General features: G+C 34.7%; 9 protein-coding genes across 9 annotated transcripts; 2 read left to right on the top strand and 7 right to left on the bottom strand.

Annotated features, from left to right (window-relative positions):
• Positions 1-1,013: 1,013 nt before the first annotated feature.
• On the bottom strand, positions 1,014-2,423 carry SRO9 (Sro9p; the record flags this gene model as incomplete). The annotated part of the gene is made up of 1 exon (XM_041549438.1): positions 1,014-2,423. The coding sequence occupies one exon, from the start codon at positions 2,421-2,423 to the stop codon at positions 1,014-1,016; it is 1,410 nt and encodes a 469-aa protein (XP_041405372.1).
• A 672-nt stretch (positions 2,424-3,095) lies between these two features.
• On the bottom strand, positions 3,096-3,425 carry GRX1 (dithiol glutaredoxin GRX1; the record flags this gene model as incomplete). The annotated part of the gene is made up of 1 exon (XM_041549437.1): positions 3,096-3,425. The coding sequence occupies one exon, from the start codon at positions 3,423-3,425 to the stop codon at positions 3,096-3,098; it is 330 nt and encodes a 109-aa protein (XP_041405371.1).
• Positions 3,426-4,699: 1,274 nt separating this feature from the next.
• LSB5 (Lsb5p) lies at positions 4,700-5,929 on the top strand (the record flags this gene model as incomplete). Its single annotated transcript, XM_041549436.1, has 1 exon — positions 4,700-5,929. One exon carries the CDS (start codon positions 4,700-4,702, stop codon positions 5,927-5,929), a length of 1,230 nt encoding a protein of 409 aa, XP_041405370.1.
• A 114-nt stretch (positions 5,930-6,043) lies between these two features.
• Positions 6,044-6,598, bottom strand: MXR2 (peptide-methionine (R)-S-oxide reductase; the record flags this gene model as incomplete). Its single annotated transcript, XM_041549435.1, has 1 exon — positions 6,044-6,598. The coding sequence occupies one exon, from the start codon at positions 6,596-6,598 to the stop codon at positions 6,044-6,046; it is 555 nt and encodes a 184-aa protein (XP_041405369.1).
• Positions 6,599-7,286: 688 nt separating this feature from the next.
• On the top strand, positions 7,287-8,513 carry STE50 (Ste50p; the record flags this gene model as incomplete). Its single annotated transcript, XM_041549434.1, has 1 exon — positions 7,287-8,513. One exon carries the CDS (start codon positions 7,287-7,289, stop codon positions 8,511-8,513), a length of 1,227 nt encoding a protein of 408 aa, XP_041405368.1.
• A 207-nt stretch (positions 8,514-8,720) lies between these two features.
• On the bottom strand, positions 8,721-9,635 carry RRP7 (Rrp7p; the record flags this gene model as incomplete). Its single annotated transcript, XM_041549433.1, has 1 exon — positions 8,721-9,635. The coding sequence occupies one exon, from the start codon at positions 9,633-9,635 to the stop codon at positions 8,721-8,723; it is 915 nt and encodes a 304-aa protein (XP_041405367.1).
• Positions 9,636-10,012: 377 nt separating this feature from the next.
• On the bottom strand, positions 10,013-10,435 carry SDH7 (Sdh7p; the record flags this gene model as incomplete). Its single annotated transcript, XM_041549432.1, has 1 exon — positions 10,013-10,435. The coding sequence occupies one exon, from the start codon at positions 10,433-10,435 to the stop codon at positions 10,013-10,015; it is 423 nt and encodes a 140-aa protein (XP_041405366.1).
• A 369-nt stretch (positions 10,436-10,804) lies between these two features.
• On the bottom strand, positions 10,805-13,198 carry HIS4 (trifunctional histidinol dehydrogenase/phosphoribosyl-AMP cyclohydrolase/phosphoribosyl-ATP diphosphatase; the record flags this gene model as incomplete). Its single annotated transcript, XM_041549431.1, has 1 exon — positions 10,805-13,198. The coding sequence occupies one exon, from the start codon at positions 13,196-13,198 to the stop codon at positions 10,805-10,807; it is 2,394 nt and encodes a 797-aa protein (XP_041405365.1).
• Positions 13,199-14,119: 921 nt separating this feature from the next.
• Positions 14,120-15,451, bottom strand: BIK1 (Bik1p; the record flags this gene model as incomplete). Its single annotated transcript, XM_041549430.1, has 1 exon — positions 14,120-15,451. One exon carries the CDS (start codon positions 15,449-15,451, stop codon positions 14,120-14,122), a length of 1,332 nt encoding a protein of 443 aa, XP_041405364.1.
• Between the last annotated feature and the right edge of the window lie 661 nt (positions 15,452-16,112).

Genomic DNA, 16,112 nt, shown 5'->3' with positions numbered 1-16,112 from the left:
TTAAACGAAATGTCAATAAAGTAATAGATTTGGTAAAATATTATTTATCTACATGTAAGTATGTTACTTAGTTCATGATATATATATATATATATATATGTCATTCTGATCATTCTTTAAGCAATATGCAGTTTCCCTCTATTCGTCAATCTTCTAGATCTTAGCGTGCACAGTACTAAACAATTTCCCCCCGTTCCTGCATGTGGTCGCATATATGGTGCGATGGAGTTCTTCTATGATAGCAATTGTAATCATAGCTGAATTAACGTAAAATACACGAATATATACAATTCTAATACCATTTACATATTAAATTCAAGTCGAGACATAGTTTTACAATGACTCATCAAATTTGCTTCTGTGGAATGTCCAAAATAGGTTTAGTAACCAGATGTTTCAAATTATATATATATCAACAATCGTTATTTGATATTAAATATAATCCAAAGTATATACTGATTAAGTGTAATTAATTATGAGTTTAAAGGTAGTTATTTAGACATATATGTATATAATTAAGTGGTTTTTAAAAGTAATGTACAGTGGTGGAGAAAGAGCAAAGCCCTAATCGTTTAATGAGAACAATAACAAAAAAATATAAAAATTATTGTTTGATATCCAGGAGAAGAGGGACTTTATCGACATTTTGGTAAGGCTGTATTGTTTTACAGCACAAATTGGATTTACTACCCCATGTAGTAGGATATAGAATCGAAACTTGTTTCATCTGCCAAACGTTATACAGTCACAACTTACCCTCTTCTAGATAGTTATAACACTAACAACCTACTTTTCAATGTACGAGTTGACTGAAATAATAATAATAAAATAAAAGTAAAAACGAATAACAAATATTATTTAAATTTCAAAATGATATTTATTTCGTGATAATGCAAGTAAAGAGAGAAACAAAAAAATGAAAAGTTATGAGAAGCAGGTAGATATGCTGTTTAAAAAAAAAAATAAACAAAAAAATCTAACACATCTCTACTTCATGCTAGTAGGTCTCAAGATTAAGCAGAATTTTCTTCAACATTACCATCAGCCTTCTCTTCAGTAGTTGCTTCAGCAGTTTCAGTTGGTTGTTCATTAGTCGAAGAGTCGGTTGAAACTGGTGGTACGACAGTTGATTGAGTTGGAACTTGAATGATCTTCATCATAAACTCATCCATGTCGTTACCAGTTAAAACTTTCTCGATTTCAATTTCGCTACCAAATTCAGTTGAGATCCATTTCTCCCAGTCGTGAGAACGGATAAAGTAATTATCTAATTGAGAAGGTTCGATTGGATGGACAACTTCACTTTCACCTTCTTTTGGATCCTCTTGTCCACCAACTAATAAGTTACCCCTGGCAATATCAACAGTAGCACTTTCATTGAAAACCACTTCTCTAATGGCAGCTAGGATAATATTAACATCACCTCCAAAGGACATGTTAACAACTCTATAAAATTGAGCCAATAAGGTCAATGGAACGTAACCGTCCTTGGAAAATTTTGATCTCAAATAAGTGTCGTTTATCAAGTTGTCGTTACTTAAATAATATTCTAACTGTCTAGCAATGTTGTTAACAGCCATCATTACAGGTTGTGCAGCATAAAAGTTGGATTGTAATTGAACCATCTGTTGTTGTTGTTGATGGCTATGACTATAGTGGTCATGTTGGCCGTTGTGTTGATGGTGACGGTTGTATCTGTTGTTTCCTTGTCCGTTGTTGCGGTTGAATGTATTATGTTGACCATTGGTATTACCTTGTCCATTCTTGTTAGTGTTGTTGTAGTGTCTTCTTCTTTGAGATTGATGTCTATGAGTTTGTTGTTTCTTTTGTTCATTTGATTGGGTGGCTTGGGTAGCGTCTGAGGTAGTTTCTGATGACTTATCCTCTGAGGCAGGGGCAACAGAAGAATCATCATTAGAAGTTGGTTGAGAAGAGTTATTACTATCCTTTTCGCCAGAGTGAGGATGACCGTGAGAGTGATGGCTTTTCTTCTTTCTGGATGCATTACTAGAAGCACTGCCGTTAGCATTGCTCTTTTGTGTGTTATTGTTATTTCCATGAGAGGACTTTTTCTTTCCGTTAGCGTTCTTTCTGTTAACAGAAGAGACAGTAATGGATGCCTTCATTGGAACCCATTTAGTAGAGGTAGATGAAACAGGAGTTCTTGTCTTTTTTCTATTAGATTCCAGATCATCTAAATTAATATTTGTCACTGGGATGTCGTTAGAGACAGGTTTCCATGGAGAGTTAGCTGGCAAAGGAGCTGGGGCTAAACTGAAAGTTTGTTCTTCTTTAGCTGGAGCTGGAGCTACTGGGCCAGATATTGGTGTGGGGACAGCAGCAACAGCTGGGGCAGCTGGGGCTTCTGAAGTAGCAGCGGCAGTGGAATTTGTTAATTCAGTATTTTCAACAGATACAGACATTATGAATTATTTTCTTTGGAACAATCTGTGTGATTTTTTAGCTTCAACGATAATGTTAAAATGAAATAGACGTACGTGAAATAGAGATATACCTGATGTCGATTCAAAAACAACTAAAACAGTAAAAAAGAAAGTTTGTTATTGTAAAAATATATTAAGATTTTCTTTCTTATTTCTGATCCTTTGTGTATCAAGGAGGATTGGGTATAATAAAGTTTATGAGATCTCTATTCTAAATTCCTTAAAGATTAATTTATTACTAAATTGATTAGATTATAAATGTATGTAGACTTAATATTTGAATTGAACAATAATATAAAGAGTGTTTAAAGTGATATAGAATTAGAAAAAGAATAATAGTAGTATTATATAACGAAGATGAAAAAAAAGATATCAGAACCTAGCAAAATAGAAGGAGGTATAAAAGTTCTAGTAGAAGAGCTGCGACCTCCAAACAGATTGAAGCAAGATTTCTTTGTCGATGAGCTTTGCAAATTTTGAAAAAAAAAAATAATTTTTCATTTTTTTTTGTGCGTCGGTCGATGGAACTCAAATTTGGAGAGCCGTCCAACACGATAAAGTTTGACAGCTTTAAATTATATCATTTTTTGTTTAATTAGCAAATTAATTCTACTCACTTGAAAGAACTCATCTTCATTATTTTCAAGAAAATCAGTTAACAACCTTCTGTAGCATTTGATCTAGTTTACCGCTTTTATTCAATACTTGTAAGTCGTCATTACCACCAACTTGAGCACCATCAATGAAGATGTTTGGCACAGAAGTTTGACCAGTGATTTCATACAAAGCATCTTGAATGTCTCTACCGTCGGTCATTTCATCTAATTCTAGGACCAACGCTTTACTTTCAGGGACTTTGTAATCTTTGAAAAGAGTACTCTTAGCTTTCTTGCAATATGGACAGTAAGATTTTGAAGCGATAAAGACTTCCTTTTCGTTGATCATTTCTTTGACCTTGTTGATAGTTTGTTGAGACACCATCCTGGAATTGATTGTAGTTGAGTTGAGATTGTTTCTTAGTAGAGATACTGATCTCTTAGTTAAAGTTAATGCAAACAGTTTGAAATATTTTTCAATATAAAACACAAAAGAAGCGTTATTCTTATAGGTATATATATGTGCTTTGGTTATAAAATTTCTTACTAATCAAGAGAGAAACAAAAAAGTAATCTAGGATTTATAACACGAATAAGATTTTCATTTTAATGCATTAGAATGTTTGTACATCGACTTCTATTCGAAGTTGTTGGTAGTCATAATCAATTTTGTGTGTTTCTCTCTGTCCCACTATCTCCAGACACCCTTACTACATTCGTAGTAGTAAACACACGGCCCCCTCTTCCTATGCTTTCCACCCCTTTACCTTGTAAATTAGTAAGGAATCTACAAATTGTGGTGTTCGGCCATAGCTCATGTCGAGAGAGATTACTAAGAACGAATTTCGTAAACCTTTTTTAGGGTTTATGTTCATATCTAAACCCTAACCCATTTCACTTCGTTCTAAATGATAACGGTTACGATTACAAAAAGACTAAACCTGAAATGAAAGCTCTATCATATTTTATTATAGTTAAATCATAGCCGTTACTGAATTGGAAGTCTATGGTGTGGAGATAAACCACATTTATAATGTAAGTCAATCTGTAATCGAATTCGGTTGAGACGATTTCTGTCCTTATTTTGTTGAATATTTACTGTTATGAACCCAAAACTTCCACCGTGAATAAAGTAATGCTCCTCACAATCACACCACAACCTCCCTGATGGTCCCTAAAAGTTAAGGACTTCAAGCAAAAGTTGTGGTAAGCTAAACTGGAGGTGGTCAGAATACCTATCATCCACGAGTGTAATTCACCGCTGAAGCGCGAAGGGCACAGATAGAAACAATAACAATAATAATAAAAATGACTGCGCGGAGGAAATGAAAAGGACCACAGCTAAGAATGCTATGCCAATGCACCGTACCGTACAGAAAATATAAATATTCCTTAAGGTGTGTACAGTAGGAAACGAGGTTAAACCCCTTCGGGCACTTCGTGAGGTTAACGAATGTGTAAGGGGAGAGAGAGATAACAATAGACGAGACAACACCATCAATTTCAAGATAATCTTAATTAAAAAAAGTCGTAAACAACTCTTGATTTAAAAGACTTAAATAGATATTAATTAGTTTTTCTTTTCTGAATTGTGAACACTACCTTTTTCGAAACAATAAAGATAATAAAGCAAAATTATACAGAGATAAATACAACACAATGGGTTTCTTAGGGAGCGACCATCCACATACCTCCATCACAGAGACTCTGAATCGTCTAACGAAATCTAAGAACCACGATCTAGAGGTTGAGATTGGAACTCTAGTCGATTTGATCAGAACTAGAGACAAATATCAGTACAATGAGAATCAATTGGAAGCAGCAAGGACTTTACGTAAGAAATTCAAATATGGTGACAAGACTCAAATATCGAGATCCTTTGATATTATGGATCTTCTTATTTCTCAAGGCATCAAATTATCAGTGATGTACAATGATTTTAAACTATTAGACTCTATGAACACTATCTGTAGCCAACTCAATGACAAACAAGGGTTGATGAAAAGACAGTACTCTAGTAAATTGAGTAAGAAAGGTGCTCAATATGCTATATCATGGAATGAATACATAGTGACTAACGGGTTAAGAGATACTAATTGTTATATGGGGTTATACGATATGACTATAAAAATTAAACAATCCTATGATCGTACCAAGAATGATCCAAATACATCGAATGATAATTTTGGTACCTCCCGTTCAAATACTTATGATCGTAATAGCTCTAACAGCAGTGATGATAGTCGTAGTATGGATCGCTACAATGCTCCTACAAATAGGCCTGGTAGACGTGGTAGAGGTGGCAGTAATGCCGGAAGACGTAACTTCATGAATGATACTGCTGATAATTCGATCTTTGGTGAATCCTCACAAGTAGTTAATAATCCAGATAGACTCTATAGAATTCCAACAATTAATATGAAGAAAGAAACCCCCAAGATTAAAAATTTGATTAGTGATGCCCTAGCGGCCTCTACAGCATTACAGAATGCATTGATCATGCTTCCAGATGAACAAAATGCTATGTTAGATAAGAATGCCACGGAAAGTTTTGTCAAAGCCAGAAATATTAGAAGAAAAGTGTTAAGATATTTACAATTGATCACTGAAGGTGATTTCTTAGGTAGTTTGATCCATGCTAATGATGAATTGGTCAATGCACTGACCCTATATGATGAAAAGAGTTGGGAAGAATCTGAGAATGACTCTGCCGATGATGGTGCGTATTCAGATACAGAGGATGAAGAGAGTTACAACAATAACAGACGTTCAAAACGTTATGATGATGACAACGACTATGATAGTGGTAATATTTACCAATCAGATAATAGTGATGGAGGGTTTTCAATGGCAGCCAACAACCCATTTGCTGACAATAATAAATTATAAAAGTAAAAACAAACAAACAGATAATATTAAATAATATCTATATAAACTATGTATTAGTAACAATATAAACTTGAAGACAGAGAAGAATGGTTAAGCATTATTTTTTTCTTTCTTTCAATCTTTTTTGAAATTAAGAGACAAACTGTTCACACAATGTCTTTCATCCTTCGGCAAACCAAGGAGTTTATCCCAACCTTCTCCTTTAAATACATGACCCATGTGTCCTCCACATTTGGAACAACATATTTCAGTACGTTCCATTCCTAATGTGCTATCTACATGATATGTCAAGGCATCGTTTGATATCTCCTGATTAAAGGCTGGCCATCCACACGAGGAGTCAAATTTAGTTTCGCTCCTATATATCGGAGCATCACAGTTTGCACAATGATATACACCTTTCTCTTTGACACTTAGATATATACCTGTCCCAGGTCTTTCTGTACCTTTATCTTTTAATACATTTAGTTGTTCTGGAGTCAAATTTGGATTCCAACCTTCTTGGTTCGATACCATTTTATATAAGTGAGATGTATATGATAGTGATCTTCTTTGGAATCTGTTTGCCAGTTGGTATTTTGATCTGGTGCAAGTAACAGCTATTCTAATAACACTTGAACCGGGAAGTATTCTGTTCATTTCAGTAACTGCCACTGAAACAAAACTCATCAAGCAACATCAATATACATCACTAATGTATGGTTTCTCAGTTGTAAATGAGTTTCTATCATGTAGATGTCCAATGGTAGAAACACCCTTATCCTATTCAAATTCATGAGAGGAACGATCTCCATGTTAGGGTATCCCATACTGTCTACTAATTAGGAAATGATCTTTCCCCATCCGGGCCCTCCAATTACGCTTTTAGGAAGCTGATGCCCTGCAGTTGCTTCTTAGAAACACATGTATATATAGATTTTCGCAACGCTAAAACGAGAGGTACAGTAAAAGAGAGAGAAAGAGAGGGGACCTCTCAGGCTAATATCGTCAACCCAAGATATATATTTATAATGATGCACGCTATATGTAGAGGAAACATCGAGAGACGGCGTGCCACAAACATACTTTTGAAGATCTAATAGGACGTTAACCATCTGCGAATTGGGATCGATAGCTATCCTTGTACTTTTCTTCTAAAAAGTACGTCTTTTCCTTCATATTACTTCCCATTTCTCAAGAGTTATAAATTTGTTTCCAGAGAAGAATAACAAAAATCAAAAAAACAAGCAACCCAATCATTGATTACTATATTACATCGTGTTTTTTCTGTTTGTATTATTTTGGAACCTCACGAGAATTATACTTGTAACACTTTTCTCTATATTCTCTACTTCTTCGTCTTCAACTTCATTTCCAAATGACTTCAACAAACCTTACAGAAGAAGAACAGATTGAGACCCCGGTTGCTACTGTACTAGAAAGCCACAGCGAACAATCTACCACTGAGATTTACCATACGCAGGTGTTACCTTCTTTTGAGACAACTATCAACAGAGCAAACTATGAATTATGGTCTGTGGACGAAGTTATTAACTGGTTTATCCCATTATTAAACATTACTGAAGATCATTCTTTGGTTTCAAATATACGGTTAAATAATATAAATGGCGATGTGCTTAATGATCTATCCTTTGAAGATTGTAAAGAATTATGCGATGGATCATTACAAGATACTATAAAATTGAGACTTTCTTTAAATAAACTAAAGGATAATAATTCTATCAGTTATGAAACATCTCTGAATAGAAATTTGGCAGAAAAGGAAGAAAATATGACTATAGTATTGAAGAATTTATGTACATCATTATCACAACGATTACAGGATTATTCTACTCAATATTCTAAATTGAGGTCAGAAATATTAGATATCGTAAAGACTAGATCTGCTATACCATCAAGGCATGGGTCAGATGGCTCAAATACTGAGTTCTATGAAGTCCCCAAAACACAACCTACATTTACTGGGAATATTACACCAAATTTGTCTCGAAAAAATACGATGTCAGGTAAAAGCTTAAGTCCTATTGCTCAAAGTCCTACAACTAGGAGTCCCACAACTCAGTCATTTCAACCACCTCAATTAAGGAATCATAGTAATAGTTCAATGTCTATAAATACACAATCCCAATTAGGACTAGGTTCTAATCAAAAACCAAAATTGGTAGCGACTCATTCTAGCACAAATGTCGAACAAGGGCAATCTGGATCATCATCCAACGAACCTTTGAAACAATTAAGAGCCTCAAAGGAAGATTCATGTGAAAAGATCTTGAAAAATGCGATGAAGAGACATGGACTAAATGATCAAGATTGGAGACAATATGTACTTGTGATTTGTTATGGTGATCAAGAGAGACCGTTAGAATTGGATGAAACACCTGTGACAATATTTAAATCCTTAAAACAACAAGGACTACATCCATCTATTATGTTAAGACGAAGGGGCGACTTTGAGGAACTGATGGTAAATGGAAACAACGTAGATGCATCATCATATCCCCATAATAATCCTACCCAATCTAGCGGTGGTTTTAATACTACTAATCCGCTGGAATACTCCGCCACCCCTGGTGGTAGATTGTAACACATATTCCCACAAAAAATAGCAACAACCTTCATGTAGAAATAAAATATATAAACAATATTATTTAACTAATTCATGAAAATTTTACTCTTAAGCACATATATATATCTATATATATTTCACTTTTTATTTTTTTGTTAAATTACAATTATGTTCTATTATGCTATACAAAAATATGGATGAAATATCTGAGGTAATAATCTATATTTATAGACTATTCTTATAAGGGTTGAACTTTCTCTTTTCTTTCATGACTTTAATTCTTTCTTGATCTTCCTTAAACTTACTTAGAAGTTGATTAATTTCTTGCTTCTTACGTTCTCTAACTTGGAACCTATAGAAATCTTGCTTTGCCTTCTTATCCACTGCAGTCGTTGGCTTAGAAACACCTTCAGAATCATTTTTTAACAAAGGATTTCTGTTCAATATCTTCTTCCTTATAGAGTTTAAGTTCTTTGTGTTTTTACCAACAACAAGTGTGAAACCATCTTCGTCAACAATCGAACTTTGAACGTCATCTTGTGCCTGTTGTTCTCGTTGTTCGAATAATGACAAATGTGTATGAACATCCTCTTTCAAATAATCTATATCTAGCGGTTTATAAAAATTGATAAATGTTTCAATACTTGGGGTATTATATTTCCATTCTAATAAATCAGATTTTGAAGATGTTGAATATTTCTTTAAAGCATTTAAACAATTGCTTAAACTTGATTTATCGATAAATTTGACTAATGCAGTATTTCTTGGAGTAAATCTCTTTTCTATTTTATCCTGGCTCTCTGCCATTAAATCTGATGTCAACACAGATAAGTCTACTTCGTTTAAACCAAATTCATCGTTGTACATTAGGTTTTCTATGTGAGAGACAGTGTCATATTTTTCACAGATCTGACTTGTTATGCTTTTAATACTCTCTAAATTTGTTAACAAAGGAAGGTTCATTATAAACAGACAGTTTTGTTCATTTTCGTTGTTTGAATCATGCTTCTTAGCAAATATATAGTGATAGCAACTACGTTTTGATTGTAAAACATCAAATGATGGTAGTTTGAATGGGAGAACGATAAACCCATTATTCATAGACGTTATCTTTTTGGATTTCTGCTCTGTATCTGACATATCTACCAAAATGTTTAGGCTTAGCTACCTCATCTGTAGTTTGTTAAAAACTAAAATGTCTTGTAGACTTTGTATACTCTTGAAATATTTAGTGTATTTTATCTCTTTTGCTCATTGAATCGAATGGCGGGAACAGACTCATTTTCTTGAAATTTTGTTTTCTCACAGAAAATTTGATATTCGTCTACAGCGATCAGGGTTTTACAGGAGCCTAGGTTATTATACTCGAATCAAATGTAATCAGAAATTGATATTGATAACAGATATCAAATATATGGATCAATTAATTTGTCTTACTTATGTATATATATTCTTATTTACATGTTATTATGAATATGTTATGTCATGTTTTGTCAGCTACTCGTTTTGCTCCTTTTTTATTGCTTCTTGTCTTTGGCATCTTCTGGTTTACCGGATAGGACACGTTCCGTTTCCTTCATCAATTCATATAACTGCCCTACTTGTTCAGGTGACATCTTCTCCAAAGAACTCTTTGATAAAGTGCCTTCTTGCCACTGACCATTAGTAATCATGTGTAGATAGTCCTGCCAGCTTGTCAGGAACGCTACAATATGTAGTGGGTTATCGATATCCTTATGAAGGTTGAACTCATTCTTCACATACTTGTCACCTATTGATCTTTGAACCTCTGGCAATACCCTATGGGCTCTAAGAATTCTTCTATACAACATTAAAGGAGGTAATAATGCGTCTTTAGTCTGAGCACTGTGGGAGGCTGCCCTTCTCATTACGATACGAGTTAACCCCTCGATTTGTTTATAAGTGACCTGGATATTCATAAAGTATAAAATATTAATGCGTATCTTTGCTGGATGTTTGTATATGTTTGCTATCTTTTAATTATCCATGTTACATTTGCTATAATCTCTTTAAATAACTTTTAACCTTCCTCTTCTTTTTCGAATTGTCTAAAATTTCGTTATTGTCCAAGGCGAGGTTAAGTCCGAAAACGTCTCGAGTCTCAAAAATGTCGAAGTTGTTAACATAATAAGATGTAACAGATTTCATAACTATATTTGAACAACAATATATATATTATCTAAACTATTCTTAATTTTAAAGTCATTAAAGTAATATTAGAAGCAATACATTAGTTTGTTTGCAAAAGCAATACACATTATAAATTTTATACAGGGGGTTATTGTCGTCTACACGAAATCCTTTGATATCAAACCCAGCTTACTCATTCTGATTTTCACAGCATTTCTGTGACCATCCAAACCTTCAACCTTAGCAATACACATAACAGCCTTACCAATATTGTCCAAACCTTCAGATGTAACTTGTTGGGCAGTAATGAATTTCTGGAATGTGGCTGTGTTAGCACCACTGTATTGTCTTGCATAACCATATGTAGGTAAAGTATGGTTAGTACCACTAGAGTAATCACCACAGGATTCTGGAGTGTATGAACCAACAAATATCGAACCGGCATTGTCTACTAATGGAACGTATCTGTCTGCTTCGTTAATTTGTAAAATCAAATGTTCAGGAGCATACTTATTAGACATGTCGAAGGCTTCTGTATAGTTATCACATAATATGATAGTACTGTGAGCAATACATTGACGCACAATATCGACTCTTGGCAAAGCTAAAGCTTGTTCGTGGACGGCTTCTTGGATTTGTTGAACCTTCTTTGAAGATAAACTTACACCAACCAAAATAACTTGAGAGTCTACACCATGTTCAGCTTGAGATAATAAATCAGAAGCAACGAAATCGACATCGGCATCTTCATCAGCAATCACAAGAACTTCACTTGGACCAGCTGGCATATCAATAGAACATAGAGCTTGAGTATCATTTTGGATGTACATCTTGGCAGCTGTAACAAATTGATTACCTGGACCTAAGATCTTGTCAACCTTTGGAACAGATTCCGTACCATAGGCCATAGCAGCAACAGCTTGAGCACCACCAGCCAAGACGATCTTAGAGGCACCACATTTCATAGCGACATAGACAACTTCTGGTGAGACTCTACCATCTGATTTACGTGGTGGAGAGGCGAAGACAATTTCTTTACAACCAGCAACTTGAGCTGGAACACCTAACATTAGGGCAGTACTTGGTAGGACAGCAGTACCACCTGGGATATATAGACCAACTTTCTCGATGGCTCTAGGGAATCTAGAACAAACGACACCAGGTTGAGTGGTAACCACCAATGGTTTCTTCTGTAATTGTGCTGCATGGAATTTACGTACATTTTCTATGGATAGATCAAGTGATTCCTTCATCTCTTCGGTTAGACCTTCTAAATATTCTTCTGGGAATGGTGCCTCTAATACTGGAGTCTTCAAATCGACACCATCGAATTTTTTGGTGTATTCAATAAGGGCTTTATCACCTATATTTCTAACGTTTTCAATAATTGGATTAACTAAGTTCATGATTTGTGATGTCTTTTGAATAGGTCTTGTGACAGCCTTGGTGACACCTTCGAGATCTGTAGATTGCACAACATCTAAATATATTTTATCATTAGAACATAAAGTTCTTTCAAGTTTAGCCTTCTTGGAAGCTGGTTCTTCAGTGTTATCTGTGGTCTTAGTGTCATTAGCCAAAAATTTCTCCTTTGCATCACCCTTTCTCCTGGTAATCTTTAAGTTTTTCATACCTAAGTTTCTTTCAACGTCAGCTAAACTAACGCCATTTGCAACAAGACGAACCATTGCAAAATAGAAGAGATCAGCGGCTTCCCAAGCCAATTCATCCTTAGTGGTAGCTTCGGTTAATTCCTCTGCTTCTTCCTTGATTTTGGCGTTTAATAGAGTCTCATCTTTAAACAATCTTTGTGTATATGAACCTTCTACAGCATTAACTTTTCTATCACTTAGAGTATGTTCTAAACCAGTTAAACCATAAGCAAGATCACCGAAACAGGTTTTAGTACCATTGTGACAGAAACCAGTTCCAACTTGAGATACAGTGAATTTTAGTGCATCTGCATCACAATCGATGTCAACTGCTAGCAAAGATTGAGTGTTACCCGAGGTTAAACCTTTCTCCCAGATTTCGCCTCTAGAACGAGAGTAATATACACCAACTTGCTTAGCAATAGCTTGTGTAATAGATTCAATAGAAGAGTAGACTAGGCCTAGACAACGTTCATTGTCATCTACCACCAGAGTAGTGTATAGACCATCTTTTCTATCAGTCTTCACTTGAGATAAAAATATTTTAGTGAAGGATTGCAAAGTGATTTGCTTAGTCAATGTAATATTAGCTGGAATTTCTAACACTCTAGTACTTGGGATAGAATCATAAGACACAGTTTTGTTGGTGAATAAACTAGATACACCGTTGTTTAACAAATTGATCAATTGATCCTCGTTGAACTGTTTGTCGCCAGTTAGTACTAAAGAGACAGTTCTAGCAATACCGTCTAATAAAAATTTAACCGCAGTAAGAACATCTACATCATTCTTGAAAGCAGAGGCATCAAGTGCAATATCACCTGCAAGTCTTAAAAATGGCTTAGTATTCAAAGTAGTTTGGTAATCATTACCAAACAATGGAGTGATAGGGAAAGTCATAATCAATTAAATAATCGTGTATGTGTTTGTATAGTTAAAGATATATGATACGATGCAGTTAATTGGAAAATAGATATATGGATATAAGAATAAACGCTCTCTAAATAGAACAAATAAATATTTTGGGAAAGGATCAAATCACAGTAAGATATAGATGAAGTATGTTTATATATATATAGGAATGTGGACTGTGAGAGAAGACATCATGAATTTCGTAGTTCCATCAAAACAGTTCAAGGTATTGCTCTCCCTCTTTTACTACATACACCTCGAAAGTGAAATTTCTGAATTATTCATTATTCAGCAAGATTATCTCACTGTGAAGTAATTTTGTGCGAGAACTGAGTCATCAGCAGCGCATTCGTATTGGGAAGTTTGTGTCTTATCAGGTAATAGTTACCGCATTGGGCCGACGGCAGAGTCAAAAAATTCACAACGAACAAAGTGCAAGATCTCCACTGTACGTAATACAAATAGACAAAGACCTTATATACATGAATCAGTCAAGTCGATTGAAATGACTACTACCGACACACATGTCATATCCATCAATGATAAAGAAGAAACCGCCAACTCATGATATCTACTCATCGCTTTACAGCTAGTTTTAATCTAATTCCATTCATTATATTAATTAAACAGATTAATATAAATTACATTAAAAATTTAACGTATTTTTTCACTCTGACCGCGCTGCCATACGAACATAGAAGGAAGAGTAGATGTCTCATTTTTACATAGTAAAGATGAATCCACTTGATAGACTGGGTTACAGAGGGAGGTAGTATTAAGTATCTAAATAATGTTTACATTTGTATGTGTCATCGTCATCACATATTTTTGTATATTGTCCAGGAGATGGTGGGGAAGGGAAAGAGGGGGTGTATGGTTATATTCCTTTTCTTTTGATATGTTTATTTATTAAGTTGAAGCATACTGAGAAGGACAATGCAATTGATCATGACCAGATTTTTCACATAGCACACAGTATTGAGACCTCTCTTCTTCTTGATGCTTACTTGCCTTCAATTCTTTGATTTGCTTCCTTGCATCAGAAAGTTGTTGTTCTAAACGGTCAATCTGTTTCATCAATTTATCAGAATCTTCGTTTTGTTTGGATGCACCTGCATCATTACTCATAGCCATCAATTCTTTATTTAACTCTTTGTATTCTTTACTTAGAGATTCATTATGCATACGTAGTTGTTCTTTCTCTTTATCCCATTTAACTTTTGCAGTTGTCATATCTTGTTTATACTTCCGAAGATGTTCTAACTCTTCATTGTCATTATTACTCGTTAGAACAGTGGTCACTGATTCGGAAGCTGTTGAATTTTGCGACATCCTTATCTCATTTTCTTTAATTTCTTCATTCAATTTATCGACAGCAGCCATCAATTGTTCTTGTTCTTGAATAAACTCAGCACGCTGTTTCTGTTGAGCAGATTGTTGTAACGTTACTTGTTCTTCCAATCTATTTCGTTCTTCTAACAATAGTTGTGATTTTTGTTCACATGCATCCATTATAGGTTGTATTTCTTCCAATACTACTCTTTGTTCATTAAGTAAGACTTCATATTTCTCAATAGTTTGTCGCTGTTGTTCTATTGTATTCATAGACTGCTGAATGTTTAACTTCATAACAGCATCCTCTTGCTGCTGTTTTTGCTGCTGCTCTTGTTGCTGCTCTTGTTGCTGCTCTTGTTGCTGATGCTGTCTTTGTTCCGGACTCAGTGGCTGATCTACCATGACAGAAGAAGAAAATGCATCTATTTCCATTGAATCATCGTCATCATCGTTGTTATTATTATGATTCTGTTGGTCCACCACAGGTATCATCTCTTGATGAGGTCTCAGATCAGGGATTGTCATTGTCTTTATATTATTTTTCATCATCATACTTCTCCTGGGGGTAGCTGGAGGCAACTGCCCCTCAAGATTCCTTCTAGGAGATTCTTTTACTACACTAGTGGTATTTCTAGTCACAGGTACACTCTCGAGCGCGACTCTCGATGCTTGCTCTACTAAATGAGCAACTTTTGGAAATTGAATAAATAGTCCACTTTGTGGATATTCTGTTGAAAAATATCTTGTCCCTAGGAATGAACCATCGTTTTTACCAATGTTTGCAAGTAAATCAACACCAACAAAATAACCATTTTTATTCTCTACTGGTCCGATATATTTAATTTTACCTCTACCAATATTGGGTATCTGTATAAAACAGTCTATCTTATCCTGAAACGATTGCATTCCTAACAGTACACAAAAGCAAAAACTAGAATAATGTTATATGGAGATAAATGAATGAATCCGATGCTCTTTCTTATGTATGATAGAATATATAGAATAAATTGTTGTTGTTGTTGTATGTCGTGATGAGGTTTTCCTTCATATATCAACACTAACAAACAATTAATTTTTCAGTGCAGCGCCGACTAATCCATTCTTTCTCTGTTTACACGTAATTTGTACGTACTGTCAAATTACCTGGGGGAGAGTCACACCATTCAGTTGTTACCAAAGAACAAGACTATGTTTATTGTATTAGATTGAGCGTAATTTTAACAATTGTGCTCCGTTATATAGGCATAATCTACTAGTGCACTTCGCAATACGCACTACTACTTACATATGTAAAGACATTTGCTCGTCTCGTCTCTTTCTGAAGCTCAATATATCGGATGCTCAATCGCGTTGGGTCAATACTTCTAAAACAAACTGCTACATAACATTCGACTTGCAATATAAGTGAACAGGCTCTTTTACACACTTGTAACTAAGAACAATAATGTAATTCTATCGGTAATGTCCACGTCACTGCATTGTAATAATAAACTTCTTGTTTCGACTCTCTGCACAGAATATTTGTTAATGTCTCATTTTCTCTACGATGAATGATTTCGGAAAAATT

The sequence above is a fragment of the Maudiozyma barnettii genome (assembly GCF_903064755.1).
Source record: "Maudiozyma barnettii strain CLIB 1767 genome assembly, contig: KABA2_02, whole genome shotgun sequence".
Classification (NCBI taxonomy): Eukaryota; Fungi; Ascomycota; class Saccharomycetes; order Saccharomycetales; family Saccharomycetaceae; genus Maudiozyma; species Maudiozyma barnettii.
This window is presented reverse-complemented; position numbering and strand designations above follow the sequence as displayed.